General features: G+C 42.5%; 1 protein-coding gene and 2 long non-coding RNA genes across 3 annotated transcripts; all 3 read right to left on the reverse strand.

Moving 5' to 3' along the window:
- Window positions 1-1,552: 1,552 nt before the first annotated feature.
- Window positions 1,553-2,073, reverse strand: LOC101830036 (macrophage migration inhibitory factor-like). Its single transcript, XM_005087153.4, has one exon. The coding sequence runs from the start codon at window positions 2,017-2,019 to the stop codon at window positions 1,672-1,674; it is 348 nt and encodes a 115-aa protein (XP_005087210.2). The 5' UTR covers window positions 2,020-2,073; the 3' UTR covers window positions 1,553-1,671.
- A 6,395-nt stretch (window positions 2,074-8,468) lies between these two features.
- Window positions 8,469-9,928, reverse strand: LOC110339503. The gene is made up of 2 exons (XR_002381577.2): window positions 9,682-9,928; window positions 8,469-8,684 (listed from the first exon to the last, which is right to left on the reverse strand). It is a non-coding gene; the product is annotated as an uncharacterized LOC110339503 (long non-coding RNA).
- Window positions 9,929-11,548: 1,620 nt separating this feature from the next.
- On the reverse strand, window positions 11,549-14,302 carry LOC110339502. The gene is made up of 3 exons (XR_002381576.2): window positions 14,133-14,302; window positions 13,626-13,844; window positions 11,549-11,683 (listed from the first exon to the last, which is right to left on the reverse strand). It is a non-coding gene; the product is annotated as an uncharacterized LOC110339502 (long non-coding RNA).
- Between the last annotated feature and the right edge of the window lie 3,678 nt (window positions 14,303-17,980).

Raw genomic sequence — 17,980 nt, forward strand, 5'->3', positions numbered from 1 at the left:
ATCTAATAGTTACCTAGAGTCAGTGGTGCTGAATCAAGTGGTACGATGGATAAAACTAGAGTTCATCATGACCACCATTACCATCACCGTCCCCATCATCACCACCCCATCACCATCATCACCACCATCACCATCAGGAGCAGCAGCAGCAATAGATGCACTTGTTCACAAAGAAGAAGCTTATAGGTATAGCTAATCCATTCTGTTTTTGTTTTTCCATTCATTCACCTGGTGGTATTTATGTACACACTGAATGTGTATTCCTTTGTCCTAGTTACTGTCTTACAAAACACTGTTTTGGAAATGGTCACCCAAACACAGGTGTGTGTTCAAGTTAACAACCAAGACCAACTGTCACAATACACTATACCCAGATAAGGTAGCCAGGGATGAATAACCTGGCTCATAGGTGGATAGAGAATAGATTTTTATCCAAAAAACAAAAATGGTTGACAGGTATAGTTGAATGTGTTCATCATCATGAATCATACTGCTATTTTTCAAGATTTGCAAAATGCAAGCCAATACATTCAAGCAGTAACTCATAGCTTAGCAGAGACAACAGGCAACAACAAGTTCTATGTTGAGCAGTATTGTACTGAGTGATTGGCTCATAACTGACAATGCAGCAATTTCTTTCTGTTAAGCAATGCAATTTTTTTTTGCAGTGAATTTGGATCATAGACAGGTTTGCTGTGAAAGAATATTTTCCATAAGATTATCTCATGTGAAGTATGGCCAATTCAATCTATTTTTTCCATAATTCCCAAGAACCTGTTTCAGAGATTGGTATGATATGGAGCCAATATTTCCTTTCTTTTTATTCTCTTTCTGTCTCTCTCTGTCTCTGTCTCTCTCTCTTTCAGTCTCTCTCTGCCTCTGGCTCTCTCTCTTTCTGGCTTTCTCTCTCATTCTTCTTTGCCCCTTCCTTTTTTTCCAGAGGTGTAGTGCTAGGGATTCAGTCTAGGGCCTTGTACATACTAGATGAATATACTGCCAGAGACCTGTATTTCCAGACTTTGTTTTACCTTTTATATTCAGGAAGGGCTTCACTAAGTTGCACAGGCTAGCCTTGTGCTTGCTTTGCAATTCAGGCAGCCCTTGAACTCTGATTCTCTTGGTCCAGCCTCTGAGGTGGGGATAGAGGCCTGTGACAATAGACCTTGCTTGGAGTCAACATTTATCATGCTGAGTTCTACCTCCACCCCACTCCCTTTGTTGATTAGCTTCCATTCTACACCTCAGAAGAATCCAAATGAAGATATAATATTCACCCCTGCTTCTGTCTTATGCTTGATTTGACCTTCTGTAGCTGGTTTTCAAGCACCTAATAGTTCTAAGTGCCATGTTGCAGTCCCCACCCCCCAGGATGCTTTTGGTTCCCACCTACAGTCATACACATGGCTTTCTGGGTATCACTCTGTGATGATTTCTATACATTGCCATGTGTGACCTTACGGTAGGGAATTTTGTTTATGTTTTAAGAACCATGACCTAACAGTGTGGGTGAGTGTAATCAATAAGGTTAGGATTTTTTTTTTTTTTTTTTTTGGTCTCTAAACCATTTATTTCTCCCGATCGGAAGGTGGGCGTCGCTACGGGTGGACGAAAACAGAACGAGGCATGCAGCAAGGCTCCAAGAACGGCGGTGCAGGTAAGTGAGGCCAGCACTCAAGCGAAGGTGGACCCGTTCCAGCCCACGTTGGCCGCGCTCATGTCGTAATAGTTGATGTAGATCCGGTCCGGGCTGATGTGCAGGCGATCAGCCAGCAGGCCACACAGCAGCTTGCTGTAGGTGCGGTTCTGCGAGCCGCCGATCTTGCTGATGCTGTGCAGGCTGCACAGGGCGCAGGGGTCGCTAGAGCCGCTAAAAGTCATGAGCTGGTCCGGCACCACGTGCACTGCGATGTACTGGGCCGGCTTGCCGGTGGCCTGCGCCAGCTGCTGGGTGAGCTCGGAGAGAAGCCCCTCTGGCACGGAGGCGCGGGGAACGTTGGTGTTCACGGTGAACATCGGCATGGTGGTGGAGGAACTGCACGCGGGGCCTGGAGGACAATGAGACGCGGGATGTGGCCCAAGCCAGAGCAGGATATTTTAATTGAAATCTTTCTAGTGTTGTTGCTTACTTAGAACCTTCCTAGTTTTCCATGTTTCCTGTCAGGAAAGGAGATATTCTGAAGAAAAACACCAGGTGACCTTTCCATCAGATACCATACCACTGAAACAAAATTAAATTAAACTTCCCCAGGAGTCCCATACAACAGGAAAGGGGAAGGCTGAGGCATTGTTACTTACCAGGGGATTTCACACAGTTCTGGTAAGTTATTCAACCACATTGCAGGAGAGGCTGGAGCCAATGAGTGTCAGTGATGGGCTACACCTTAACAGGACTGCTTAGGTTATATCTAGTGTTGTAGATAGTGGCTGTGACTACATGCCCAGTTACAGAAACAAACTTGGTATGGTGAGTATTATCTGTAAACACAAATGATGGGAGATGCCATTCTGTAAATATGTCTCTCTTATTGGTTAATGAATAAAGCACTGTTGGCCAATAGGGAAGCAAGATAGGTGGGACTAGAAGTCAAGGAGGATTCTGGGAAATGTAGTTAAGGATGGAGAGTTGCTATGTGTTTGTGGGAGGACAGGACACATCAGGATGGTGTCCTAGGAAAGATAAGTCCTTATAAAAATATATATTAGTAACTATGTGTTAATAATTAAGTCAGAGTCAGCCAATTAGAAATCATAGCAAATGGCCAACAACTTCATAATTAATCTAGTGTCTTGTGTGTTATTTGGGAGCTAAAGCAAGGATGGGACCCAGGCGGGAATCCCGTTACACACAAACCCAAACAAAAGCCCTCAGCTCCATTCCTTCCAGGCTGTCCTCTCAGTTGGTAGTTGATGCTCTCACCCGTACAGACGGGCAGTAGGACTCTTATTGCTTAGTAATCTGTGGGCCCAACATAACCCCAACTGCCCCTCCTCTCTTTGTCATCATGTCCTGGCCCATACTTCTGATAGAAGCCTGCTCTGCTCCCAGAGGCTAGGACAGCATCCTAAACACCAGGTAATAACACCCCACCACACACACACACCCTTCTTGTGCTCACTTAGTAAAACTGGGCTTCCTTCTAGAGATGCATGGTTCAACATACAAAAGTATGTCAGTGTAATACAACATATAAACAAACTGGATGAGAAAAACCAACATGAACACAGCATTAGATGCTGAAAAAGCCTTTAGCAAAATCCAACACCCCTTCATGATAAAAGTCTTGGAGAGATAAGGGATGCTAGGGACATACATAAATATAATAAAAGCAACACACAGCAAACCAATAGCCAACATCAAATTAAATAGAGACAAATGCAAAGCAATTCCACTAAAATCAGGAATGAGAAAAGGCTATCCACACTTTTCAGATCTATTCTATATAGGCTTTGAAGTTTTAGATAGAGCAATAAGACAAGTAAAGGACATCAAGGGGATGCAAATGGTAAAGGAAGAAGTCAAAGTATTCCTGTTTGCAGATGATATGATAATATACATAATTGACTCCAAAAATTCTATCAGAGAACTCCTACAAGCTGATAAACACCTGTAGTGTAGTGGCTGGATGCAAGATTAACTCAAAGAATTAGTAGCCCTCTTATAGTCATACATAAATGATAAATGGTCTGAGAAAGAAATCAGGGAAACAACATCCTTCACAATAGTTACAAATAGCATAAAATATTTTGGTGTAACACTAACCAAGCAAGTGACCAGAATTTCAAATCTATGAAGAGAGAAATTGGATAAGGTATCAGTACATGTTAAGATCTCCCATGGTGATGGGTCAGCAGGATTAACAGTAAAAATGGTCATCTTACCAAAAGCAATCTACAGAATTCCCAGAGGTATCATCATCCCAGATTTCAAGCTCTGCTACAGAGATACAGTAATAAAAACTACTTGGTATTGGCATTAAAACAGACAGGTAGATCAATGAAATCAAATCAATGTAAATCCACATAACGATAGACAACTGATTTTCGACAAAGGAATAAAATTGTACAATGGAAAAAAGAAAGCATCCTCAACAAATGGTGATGGTATATAGAAGAATACAAATAGATCTATATCTATCACCTTGCACAAAACTCATGTCCCAGTAGTTCAAAGACTTCAACATAAATCCAGATACACTGAACCTGACAGAAAAGAAAGTGGAGGATAGCCTTGAATGAATTGGAATTGGAGACAACTCCATGAATAGAACAACAATAGCACAGATACTAAAACTGACAATTAATAAGTGATATCACATGAAACTGAAAAGCTTATGTAAGGCAATAGCACTGTCAATAGGACAATATGGCAGCCTAAATCGGAAAAGCTCTTCACCATCCCCACATCTGACAGATGGCTGATCTCCAAAATATATAAATAACTCAAGAAACAACACATCAAAAACCAAACAAACCAAATAATCCAACTTTAAAAAAATGGGAAATAGATCTAAACAGAATTATTGACAGAATAATCTCAAACTGCAGAGAAACACATAAAGAAATGTTCAACATCTTTAGCCATCAGGGAAATGTGAATCAAAACAACTCTGAAATTCTACCTTACACCTGTCTGAATGGCTAACATCTAAAACAGATGTGACAGCTCATGCTGGAGAGGATGTGGAGCAAAGGGAGCACCCCTCCATTGCTGGTGGGAGTGCAAACTTATACAGTCACTTTGGAAATCAATATGGCCATTTCTCAGAAAACTGGGACTCAATCTACCTCAAGACTCAGTTATATCACTCTTGAGCATATACCCAAAGGATGCTCAATCATGCCACAAGGACCCTTGCTCAACTATGTTCATACCAGCTTTATTAGTATAGCCAGAATCTGGAAACAACTTAGGTGTGCCTCAACTGAAAAATGGATAAAGAAATACATATTTATTCATTGGAGCTGTTAAAAACAATAACATCATGAAATTCAAAGGTGCTGTGAAACAATCTTTGTACACTGTAAATACGTATTTCTCTAATTGTTAATAAAAAGCTGGTTGGCCAATGGCCAGGCAGGATTTTGGGGGCACAGAGAATGCTGAGAGGAAGGAGGGCAGAGTCAGAGGAGTCACCAGCAAGACACAGAGAGGAAGCAGGAGGTGCAAGAAGGAAGAGAAGTAACACCATGTGACAGCATGTAGATTAATAGAAATGACTCGATTTAAGTGTAAGAGCTGGTTAGTAAGCCTGTGTTACTGGCAGAGCATTTATAATTATTATTAAGTCTCTGTGCATCTATTGGGGAACTGGTGGTCCTGACCCCCCCAAAAAAACAAAACAAAAAACAAAAAAACAAAAAACCTCCACCTATACAATGGCAAATGGATGGAACTAGAAAAAAATCATCCCGAGTGATGTAACACGGACCCAGAAACACAAATATGCTATGTACTCACTCATAAGTGGATACTAGCTGTAAATAGAGGATAATTATACTACAGTCCACAGGCCCAAGGAGACTAGGTAACAAGGATGGCTCAGGGAGACACTTGAATTCCATGGGAAGGGAAAAAAGAAGAGCTTCTGTGGGTGGACTGAGGTTGGGTAGGGATGGGAACATGAGGGAACATGTGGGAATGGGGTAGGGAGAGAGTACTGACAGAGTTGACTGGAAAGGGGGACATTTCAGGGTCAAGTAGAAACCCGGTGCAAGGGAAACTCAAAGAAATCTACAAGGATGACCCCAGCTGAGACTCCTAACAATAAGAGACACTTATCCAGAAATGACCATTTCCTGTGACCAGGCAAGACTTCCAGCGGAGGGACTGAGATACTCACCCAGTCACATAACCTTTGACCTACAGTCTGCCTGCCTTTGGTATGTGCTGGGGTAAGGGTGACACTGAGATTGTGGGAGTGGCCAACCAATGACTGGTCCAGCCTGACACCTATACCGCAAGAGGGAGCCTGCCTCTTAAACTTCCTGGAGCACCAAGATCCAAAGGCTGATGGCCCAGAGACCTAGGATAGAATCAAACAGGACTGGAGGAGGAAAAAATGTCAGTGTAATGATGCCTAATAATATTCTGCTATACTCATAGATTGTTAATACAAGGCAAGGGTTAGTTTTATCTTGATATATCATGTTTTGTCCATATCCATGAGAGGTCTGACCTTTTCTGAATAGAAAAGGAAGAAGAGTAGATAGTGTGGTGACAAAGGGGAGGTGGGGGGAAAGACTGGGAGAAGAGGAGGGAACGGAAACTGTAGTCAGGATGTAAAATAAGTAAACACATTTTCAAAATCCTTTTGCTGGACTCTCTCATGTTGGATGAGAGGGACATGTGTCTTCTATCTAACTTTTTCCTCTTTAAGAGTTGAACTAACTTCCAGCTTTTAATAAACTCAGCTGGGATCCCTGGGGGAAAGCCACAATCATCAACAGTCGGCATGCATGGTGTGATCCTAGGTGTACTGACATTAGTTGGTAGGTATGGTAGGCTCACTGAGAAAGCACTCAGTTTATTCCACTAGAGCTTGGCTGGACAGCTATTGTGCGCTAAGCATACTATTAGGCACTGGTACAAGGCATCAGAAAGGCAGCATAATCTTTGTTTTCATAGCTTTTCATTTTGAAAACAATAAAAGAAGGAAATAACATAGATTATATGCTTTTATGTGGAACCTTCCTGTCTTCCCCTCTGCTTTCTGTCAAGGGCACACACACACACACGCGCGCACACACACACACACACACACACACAAAACCCCACATGCCTTTCTATGGCCTTGACAGTGGCTGCAGGCTTTTCATAGAATTTGTTTATTAAACCCAAGCCAAGGGCCTAAACAAATCCAGGAACTGACGCAGTTTCTCATTTGTTTGGCTGATGGCCATGACTGGAGCCCTGAAGCATTCTCACAAACCCTAGGCTTTGCCTGCCTGCCACAGCAGCGTACCTAAGCAAAGATCACTTTTTGTCTCGCTCTCTGCAGGATAGCTCACAACACTCCAGTCTTGCTTGTAGATCGATCATCTTGGATTTTAGGGATTTTTACATTCTAATCACCTAATCTCTTCTCAGGATGCCTGAGAAATGACTCGTGGAAACTCTGACTCTGGCTTTGGAATGATTCCCACTATTGAATTACATGGACATTAGGATCAGTTTCGTTTTCCTGGATACGGGTGCAGTTCCCAGAACTGTTTATTCCTCACCCTCACAGAGCTGTGTCCTCAGGCTGCCTTTTACTTGGCATTCCAGGCAGGTTCTCACTGAGTTGTTCAGACAGGCCTTGAATTCACTCTGCTGCTCAGGCAAGCCACACTCAACTGATGTTTCTGACAGTGCAGTTGGAAGCAAAAGAATCATCCACTGTTCTTGACAGAACTCTGTGATATAAGGTATCAAAATTCGTTATACCCCTGTTTAATGGAGCCATGGAATTAAAATCCTGGGGGAATTTTCTGGCACAAAGGAGGAGGTACAGTTCAAGTCTGTGAAGGAAAGCAAGCAGACCAGGAAGAAATGAAGAAAATTCTGTTTTAGAGTAAGACAGGGTAAGGTTACTTGGTAAAGGATGTTGCATCAACTTTCTAGGCTCGTTTGGTAGAGGTTGAATAGGTTTCAGACTATGGCTGGTTGGTCCCATTGCTTCTGGGCCTGTGTTAAGGCAATGCAGCAGGGTGGGAGATCCACCCTATAATTTTCCTACCCCAGTCAAGACGTGGAAGGTAGAGGGCAAAAGACCTCACACAGTGTGCCAAAACCCCAACCACAGTGCCAGTGGGCATTCCTGCAAAGAAGCTAGAAACTACTCAAAGACTGGTGGGTAAGAACAGCAGTGGTGTGCAGAGGTTGGGATGTTGCCAGTCTACAGGCTGATTGCCTTTTATCAGACTACCTCCAGCCCTGAATTCCTGGATTTCTCACATCCTATGAGAAATAGGTAAAAGCCTTTTGGAATGCATTTCCTTAGCAGACTACTAGCCTCTCCAAACTAATGTCATCAGACAGTGCCTAAGGCCTCTAGAAGAGATTCCTGTTCTCTGCCTCTCCTATGTCCCTACTAGGGCATTTTTAAACTCATCTTGACTTATGCATATCTTTGTTCTGTAAAAGTATAAAACTTCACAAAACTGTTTCCATGTTGGAACATGGAATTTGGAGTAACCTAAGTCTGTGTTCCTAGGCCATGACCACTCACAATGGCTCCATAGTAAACTACCTCTTAGAGGGTGAGATCTGTACTTTTGAGTTGACACCCATGACTTAACTCCCTCTCAGTAGACCCCAGATTTCAGAGTTTCTGCCACTTCCCTACTAACATTGTCACAAGCTACAAGGCACATAGGTGTCTGAGACGCATTCAATATTCAAACCTTAGCAGAGTTTATTTGGAAACTATTTGATCCCCTCAAAAGAAGAGAATTACAACAAAAGACAAAAGCCAACACACTGAAACTAGTTTTCTGCAGACTTTATTATGCTAACACAGTGGGCACTCAAAAGTAAGCCCCAGCTTATTGAATGGTCTGGGGACTGACATTGATTCCTTCGAGTCCTTTGAATGAGTCCTCACCCTCCAAGCTTTATGCTCTTTCCAGAAGCAGCCATTTCATTCCCGGAAGCAGGAAGAAGCAATTGTGTGTGTTCTTTATAGAATGGGAAAGTCCCATTTCTGGAAGCAGGAAGAAGCAATTGTGTATGTTCTTTAAGAATGAGGAAAACCCATTACAGAAAACAGTGCATAAGAAGCAGCTGCCACAGGGGGATGCGGCTATGGCCTCAGGCAGGCAAGGATGCCACGCAGAGGCATTGCTGACAGCCCTGAAGAGCAGCAAACAGGAAGATTTTTGTTGGCTCTCTGCTGGTGGGAAGGCTGTCTATGTTTTATTACACGTGTAATCAGGTACGGAAAGTACCGACCTTTATAAGAGGCCATGAACAAATAGACTTTGATGTTGTTGGCAGCCGTGTCTGGAACATTATGCTCTAGTGGTTTGGTTTTTTCTTCTTTTTTTGCATTCATAGTGGTTATTTTTTGGCCTCAGTATTTGTAAGTTTTAACTATTTCTCAAACTTGATACATAGACCCCAAGTTCTCACACCTTTCCTTGTGACTCAGTATATTACTCCTGATTAAAAATGTGCTCAGGAAAGCTTTTAAGGCTCAATTTACATACATCTTTTTTTTAAAGCCTTAAGTCACCAATTTGCTTGTTCTCTTTTTTCTTTTTATTTATTTTACATCCCTACCAAAGTTTTCTCTTCTTCTTCTCCTGTCATTCCCCCCTTCCTGCTCCCCTTCCCCACTCCTCCTCTGTCTCTATTCAGAAAGGGGAAGGCATCCCATGGGTATCAATAAAGTATGGCTTATCAAATGATGGTACGACTAAGCACCTCCCCTTATTTTAAGACTGAAGTATGAAGAGTATGGTCCCAAGAGCCAGCCAAAGTGTTGGAGACAGCCTCTGCTCCCACTGTTAGGACTCTCACAAGCAGGACAGCTGCACAGCTGTCACATATATGCGGAGGGCCAAGGTTAGTCCCCTGCAGGCTTCCTGGTTGTCAGTTCAGGCTCTGTGAGTTCCTATGAGCTTAGGTGTGGGTTTTATTGTGATGTCCTTGACCCCTCTGGTTAGTCCACCCTTCCTCCCTCTCTTCAGCAGGATTACCTGAGCTTGGCCCAAGGTTTGACTGTGGGTCTCTGTTCCCATCAGTTACTGGATGAAGGCTCTCTGATGACAATTGGAGTAGTCACCAATCCGATCATAGGAGATGGCCAGTTCAGGCTACATTATCCACTCTTGTTAGGAGTCTTTCTTCAGAGGCAGAGCTACGCAGCTACTGGAAAGCTGAATCATCCTTGTGGATTCCTGGGAGTTTCCCTGGCATCAGGTTTCCACCTGACCTCAAGAACGCCCCCATTCCAGTCATCTCTTTCAGTGTTCTCCCCCTCCACTCACCCCCACCCCAACTTAATTCCTCAAGCTCCTATCCCTGCCCCTCCCCAGTCCTGGTGGTTTTTCTTAACCATATTGGCTTATACCAAAGCCAACTACAGTTAAGGTGGAGTCAGTTGTATCTAGTTGTTTTATTTCTTTATGATGTTTTGCTGTTTGTTGCTTTTTATTTTGTCACAGAAGGGGATAACGTAACTGCAAAATAACAAAATAAAGCCCTCCCCCTGATGAAGTCTGTGTCATGGCCTCTTCAGTCAGCTATTAGACTCATTTGGATCGTAGGCTGTGGCAGCAGCGGGCAGCAGCAGCAGCAGCAGCAGCATGTTTTTCTAAAAATCTGTTTGAAAGGTGTTCTCTGAGAATGCCATACTCAAGGTACAATGTATTTTCGTGATAGTCTTCTCCACACCCCACCTCCAGCTAGTCTGTGCCGCCCCCGCTGCGCAGCCTGTATCCGAGAATGTGGCCAGGGTGTCAGGACTGATGACACAGCTCCCCAAGAAGGCTCAAGAGAACGTTTCCCTCCAGAAAGGCTTCTGCCGCTTTTCCTCTCCCTGGCTGGTGGTTATATGTCTCTGACTCCAGAGTCGGCTGCGGGGGTGGGCGGGGTGGGGGGGTAGGGAGTGCTAGCCATTGGAAAGATCAAAGTCAGGGTGTTTCAGTGATCGAGCCCTTATCGGGAACTTATAGCTCCGGTAAACATTTCTTAGGGCACTGGGTTGTTTTCAGTAAACATGTTGTCAGTAAACATGTTGTCAGTAAACATGTCTTACAACTGCCTGCTCCCAGACTGATGGGGAAGTGGGCCTCTGGCCGAGGTCTTTTGTTCCCACAAGTCCCAGTTTCACATCCCCTTCACAGTTGTGCCTCTGAAGAAAGCGGACTCTCCCTCCTCTCCTGGCACCAGTGCCCTTAGCTTCTCAGCAAGGGGTTGGGACCTCCCAAGCCCCTCTCCTATCCAAGCTTCAGGTCTCTTTAACGCTTACTCGCAGACGGACGAAACCGATCTCTACCGCCCTCTGGTGGCTCCATGCAAGTACTGCGAGAAGAACCTCAGTGCCTCGTGCCTTTCCCCGAAATTGTGAACAATGTCAAACGTAATTCTACTTATTTTCTTCGGTATCATTTCCAGCCTTCCTACACCTAAGTTCCCAGTTTGGAACTGTGAGTCTGCATTACTGTCAGGGCTATTTCCTTTTTAAGCAAGGTTGCAAGCACCAGAATTTCCGCATTTGTCAATCCACCTAACCTTGGCCCACAACCCCTCACATAACTGGCCCCATTTGTACAATAGTACCATCTTCGAAGGGCAGGCTCCGTTTTGAGAAAAACAAAAACAAAAACACAGTTGTTCAGTCTTAAAGAACTACAAAAGTGACTAAATCGTGCTACCCCAACCCATCCCAATGTCTGGGTTTGCTTGAATTCGATTCCTCTTGTCATAGCTTCTTCAAATTAGTGTGTGTTGATCTGCTGCGTAGCATGATGGATTTGATAAGGCTGTTTGTGGGTGTGTGTGCTACATCACACGGTGAGGGTCACACTTGGTGTAGATAGGAAATTCTGAGTAAAACCGACCCAGAGATTAACATCTTTATTTCGTTTCTATTTCCCAACGAAAACAGGAGTTTCTGTGAAACCACCAGAAATAATAGTACACCGGTTGCGGTCGGTCGGAGGAAGAGCTGCAACGATCCACTTTACTTTGAAGCATCTGCAGGGAGAAGGGAGTGATCTATTCCAGGGTTTGAATAGTCCTGCCCCTTCCCTTCCCCCTGTTTTCTATGCACGGCTGGTGCAGCTTGTGGTTCAGGACTGCCCCTGTCTTTCCCCAGGTCTCCGTGTACTGGTGTACTGGTGGTGCGGCCTGTGGGTCAGGACTTAAAGGAGGAGCAAAGGACATGTGTTTCTCAGCTCATTGATGCACCTGTCCTGCCAGTTACCCAAAGCTATGCTGGGAGGTGCTTTCTTTGTCCCATCTCCAGGTAGCTGAGTAGAGAGAAAAGGTGTTGAGACAAAGAAAGTGACTTCAACGAGAAAACCTTCTCAATATGAAAGAGAGGACTCCTTCCATCTTGCATTTTGGGATGGAGGGCCTCTGAGGGCATCAGTGGGTAAGAAAGTGTCGCAGAGCAGGTTAGCTGCCATATTTTACCTTCCCTTCCTTTGTTTCTGGCCAGAAATGTTGTTTCATAATGGACTCAGACCCCCTGAAGATTCAGAAGGGACTTAGAAAGGTCATTCGATTTTCTGGGGCCTGTGAATCTAGAGAAACACTTGGTAGTCAATGTGGTAACCGCCTAGACAGGGCCTCTCTTTAGAGTGCAGTATCTAGGCAAACGTCAGTCCCTGTCGAGGACTGGGAAGGGAATGTTTTCAGAACTTGGCCAGAGACAGCTCTCCAAACTGATGACACTGATGAATTGTCAGCCTCTCTCAGTCCTCTGACTCTTTTCCTTGCTGGGGGAGCAGTCAAGTCTCATTATCACCCAGAAGCAGGGGTCAGAGACAAGAAATTTAATTAACCAGGAAGAGGAGCAAAGAAAGGGATCCATTGGTCCCAGGCTTATCTTTCATGTCCCAACAGGACTTTAGACTTAAGAAGACGCAGAATTAGGGAACTGGATGGTTTTCTCAAGCAATGGGACTTCTTCCCACCACCTGGAATAAGAGGAACTGAGCTGATGACCAAGCACGACACAGCAGGAACCGAGAGTGCTTGATGAGGAAGTCTGCTCTTCCCCTTTGAAAACCCAAGCTGATGTTAGTACTTTTTAAAGACAGACTTAACTTCTGTGTTCCCCAAATGGGCGTTCCGCTTAAATCCCTTATATTTCCATCCCTAATCTTCTTTGGGCAGGGGATTTTGAGCTGTAAGAGGATGTAGAGTCTGAGTCAAGCATTAGGGTGTGTGCAGTACTCATTGCTCTTTCTTTCTGCTGTAGATGTAATGTGGCCAGCTGCTTCAAATGCCTGTTGCCTTGGCTTCTCTTCAATGATGGACCGTGCAGTGATCTGAATGAGAAATGTCCCTTATAGGCTCATGTATTTGAACATTTGGTCCCTAGGTAGGCATGATATTCAGGGGGAGGTTGTGGAACCTTTAGGAGCTGTCATCTCGATGTAGAAAGTACATAACTGGTGGTGGGCTTTAAGAGGTTTTAACCAATGAATGGAGGAGACAAAAATCAGGCAAGGACAGACACCAACACAGCCACCCCCCCCAATAACAGTGTGGCTGTGAAAACCCATAATACTATCAAATCACTGAGTCTGTAAAAGTGGCACTCTATGTCCTTCAAGGAAAATATGGGTGCCTCCCTCAATTTTGGCTTGAAAATTTTGCCAGTATAAGAAAGGGGGGAAAGACAAGATGCACAGTGAAAACTACTTCTTATACCAAAAATCATCGGGTGTATCTACAATTACAGACCTAAGCAAAACCCCTGAAAAGAAGAAAGAAGGTAGCTGAGATGACTCAAGGGCTCTGCTCCCAGGCCCAGTAACCTGAGTTTCATTCCTAGGACTCACATGTGGTGGAAGGGGAGAACCAATGTGTGTGTGTGTGCGCGCGCGCGCGCGCGCACACACACACACACACACACACACACGGAATTACAAGCATGTATATGTTGACAACTGGAGGGACTACTCACCCTGAGAACTGAGCATCAAATGCGCAATGCAGGGAACAAGAGAGCGGCGTACTAGTATGTGCGGTGACCGGCATGAAAGCCACTCCCACACACCACAGAGATGCGGAACATTTGCGGATATTATCAACACGCAGTTTATAGCTCAGATGGGGGTTTCAAGCCCCTCAACTTTTCTTCCTCTTCGTCCTTCTTTCTCCTTCTCCATGCCTCCCTTCTTCCCTTCCAGAGCAAAGAACACCAAGAGGAGTGAGGGGCTGGAGAGATGGCTCAGCAGTTAAGGGAGCTCGCTTTTCTTCTAGAGGACAGTTTTGTTGCCAGGCACCCATGTCAGTCAGCTTACAGCCATTTTGTTAGCCCAGTCCCCAAGATTTCTGTGCCCTCTGCTGAGCACCGATGCACACAGCCATATACAGGAGGCTCCCCCCTGCCTTCCCTCCCTTCCTTCCCTTCCCCCTGCCCAATACAGCTAAAAATGAACCTTAAAAGAACCCCAAGGGTCATCTTCACCTGCCAAAACTAACACTGCTCAGAGTCCTACTCAAAATGAGCAACACTGCAGAAAGTTGAAGAAACTTGTCTTTCTCAAGTCACATCCTGTGAAGTGTGTTTGCTAAGCCTTCAGTTAAAACAGGAAGAGAAGAAATAACCTACCAACTGACAGCTCAGAAAATCGCTCCGTTTACAACGAACACAAATTCTAATTAACAGACCTAACCGCCATTCTCAAGTTGTTTCTTAAGTTTGATCATTTAATATTTATTCAAATTTACATATATTATATTTATGTATATTTTATTTTACATGTATTGTGTATATTGCACATTTTCTGTTTGTTTATATTTATATATTATAATTATTTCCTATATAATTTATATTTATTTATATACTCTTATATTTGTTTTATGTACATTTTATTTTACATATATATTATACATTTCTATACTTTATATTTATATATATTTACATATATTTATCTTATACATTTTTAAAGTTTATATATATTTTATATAGTTTATATTCCATATTTATTTGTTTATAATAACATATATATTTTATATATTATATATTGATATATTTAGTATATTTATTTACATATGTATAATTTTTATATAAACTATAAAATTACATATATAATATGTATAAGATTTATATAATATATGATTTATCTCATCATTTATGTAATAAATCAGTATCTAATTATATATTTAATGCATAAGAAACACTTGGATTATCTGATATTTTTCACAGATGGACATTCTATGATCCTAAAGCCCTGACGAACTTTGTGTGAAAATGTTACCATATTGTGATAATTACTTCACACTTGATATGTCAAGAGGAAAACAAAAGGAAAGACTACTTAGCTTTTCAGGATTTAATTTTAGCAAAGTGATGAGATAAAATTATTATGTAAGTTCATGATGGATGCTAAGTGAGTGTCCTAAAAAATATCAAGATATTGTCGTCAAGAATAAGGAACAGTTTTTAGATTAGTATCTGACGCTGTTACAGCAGCCTACCAAATTTATAAGAACAAAGTATTTATACAGACACTGAAAAAGCCAAGTTTTACAAAGAAGTATTTCTTCTGCTTTAGAGAAATGCCGCATAAAAGATTTGGTGGTGCGTCAAAACATGAAACTCTTTAATGATGGAAAGTACATGTGTCATTATAAGTTGTCACCACTAGGCAGCAGCATAATACATCACCTGAAGCATAATCTCAGCCAAGTAGACATTCTGCAGCTAAACAATTCAAAATATAAACAAATAAACAAACAGATAAACAATTAAACAAATAAATAAATGCTTTTCAAATTACTCATCAAAGGGCAGTCACTGTGTCTTGACTATCACGTTGGAGCAGTGAAGCCATGAAGAGGGTATTGAAGCATCTTTCACACGTTCTCATCCGGATGCCGCTTCTCCAAAATTCCATTTTCAGAATTACTGCCCCTAAGAGATTCTGTAAGAAAACAGCAACGATAAAATAGTAGAAATAGAACTATTCACTGATGGACCAGTTCGGTTGTGTTAAAATTTGCTGATCTCTATCTATTTAATGCTATCATATGTGGGCTAAATTTTGTGTTCTTTATCTGATCATAAATGATGACAATAAAAAATACTTGCATCAGTCATTTAGATATCTTTTTTTCTGAGAAGATTGTGTTCACTTTTGCTAGTGGGTTTTATGTTTCGTATATTTTACTGGTATTTTTTAACACTTTGGTGCTAATCATATGTCTGCACATTGTTCAATTTTGGTTGGAAACTTGATTGGGTTAGGAGATGCTTAGCAAATCAGGGTGCTTATGGAGACAATTGGTGTGTGAGCCAGGAGCTGAGGGAGGAAGAGTTTCTCTAAATGGAGGAAGCCTATCCATTAGCTTCAGGTCCAGATTCAACAACAGCAACAACAAAAAGAAGGAAATGGATACTTGTAGTGATATGTTATTTATGATGTATTAAAGCTTGCCTGAAGATTCAAAAAGCAAAGTCAGCCACAAGCCATGGAAGCCAGGCACACACCTTTAATCCCAGCAGGCTGAAGCTAGGAGGTGGTGGTGCATACCTTTAAGCCTAGGATTCAGGATTAAGAGGCAGATGGATCTCTGTGGGTCCAAAGCAATCCAGATCTGTACAAGAGTGAATCAGTTTAAAAGAGAATTATAGCTCACCCCTTTAATCCCAACATTAGGGAAATAAGGTCTCAGAGAGGCATTCGTTCTCCAGCCACGCTGAAGATAGGAGCATTCATTTTCCAGCCACTCTGAGGAGAGGTTACAAACTCAGACTTGGTGAAAGGCTCTTGGAGACAGGAACAGCCCTTTCAGCTGAGCTAGACGGTGAGAGCTAGAGGCCAGTGCTTTGCTTTTCTGAGATTCAACCTGAAGCTTGAACCCCAATGCCAGTCTCTGGGTCATTTATTTTTCATATTACAGATGCATCTCATAAAGGGTAATCCCGGAAGTTTCTGAATATGTGTAGTGAGAACCATTTCGTGATTGTGCAAATTAGAATGCAGTTAGTAAGGGGCAAGAGATAGAAGACTTGGAAGTGTGTCTTGTATTACATGGCAGCAAGCACATACCTGCTCTTGAGGACTGGCTGTTTTGGCTCCTATCACCCTGTGAAGATGCCTGCAGCTGTCCTGAGGTGGTGAAGGAGAAAAGCTGCTCCCATTGAGGGGAGGGGTACTTTGCTCAGTCATTTCAGGATGGCTTTGGTCCTGTGTCATTGGTCCTCTTGCATTCTGTGTTCTTTTAATTTCACACTTACTGCTTCTATTTTATGTGTATGGTTGTTTTGCCTGCATATCTGTCTGGGTACCAGAAGCTAGAAGAGGGCATCAAATCCTCAATAACTGCAGTGACAGTGTGAGCAGTCAGGGGGGTGCCAGGAATAGAACCCAGGTCTTCAGGAAGAACAGCAGTGCCTTTAACCATGGAACCATCTCTCCATTCCCATTTGCCTTTTTCTTATCCCAACTTTCTTAGTGAATTTTATAAAACAATCTACCAGTTGACTGCCGAAGGATTTTAAGTAGAGTTTTGTGCTGCCTGAAGATAGGTTGTATTTGGCAAAGCAGCAAGAACTGATAGAATCCAGTTCAATAGTTTAGCAATGACTAACAAACAAACAGTGGAAAAGCAGGTGAGTTCTTAATAACGACATAGTTATTAAGCCTATAAATTCCGTCCAGAATCATTGAGCAAAATACTGACTTTGAATGTTGATAAAACTGTAACTCAGAATATTGTTACAGAGCACAAAAGAAGATTTATGACCTGGAGAGTAAAGTCCAAGATATCCAGGTTAAAACAAAAAACAGAAGCAAAAACAAAACATAACTTTTCCTCCAAAGCTGCCAATCCCATTTCAATCAGAACATATTTATGAAAAAACCCAAATCCAGCTCTTTCCAGTACTCAGGAGTCAGAGGTAGGAGGATCTTTGTGAGTTTGAGGCCATCCTGGTCTATACAGCAAGTTTCAGTACAGCCATGGCCACATGGTAAGACACTGTAAAAAAAATCCACAAGGTTGTTGTGTTCAGTAATCTCTGAAGTAATTGATAGAGTAGTATTGTGTTCTGTGGAGAATACTAGGATGGAATCAGGCCGGTGTGATCTAGTTTCTCCTTTTTTGGTGAAGCTGTCTGAGTAAGTAGCTAACACTTTGACCTATTTTTTTTAATCTTCTTTTCCCCAAATTTAGTATTTTCGATAAATGTGCTCTTCTTCTCTAAGGCAGTTAATGTTTAAGATACATAATCCTACACTATCCTAAATCTGTTGGATTAGCGTTTAAAATTGAGACCAAGAATCTACCTTTTTTTTTTTTAAGAATGCA

The sequence above is a fragment of the Mesocricetus auratus genome, unplaced genomic scaffold (assembly GCF_017639785.1).
Source record: "Mesocricetus auratus isolate SY011 unplaced genomic scaffold, BCM_Maur_2.0 Super-Scaffold_100001, whole genome shotgun sequence".
Classification (NCBI taxonomy): Eukaryota; Metazoa; Chordata; class Mammalia; order Rodentia; family Cricetidae; genus Mesocricetus; species Mesocricetus auratus.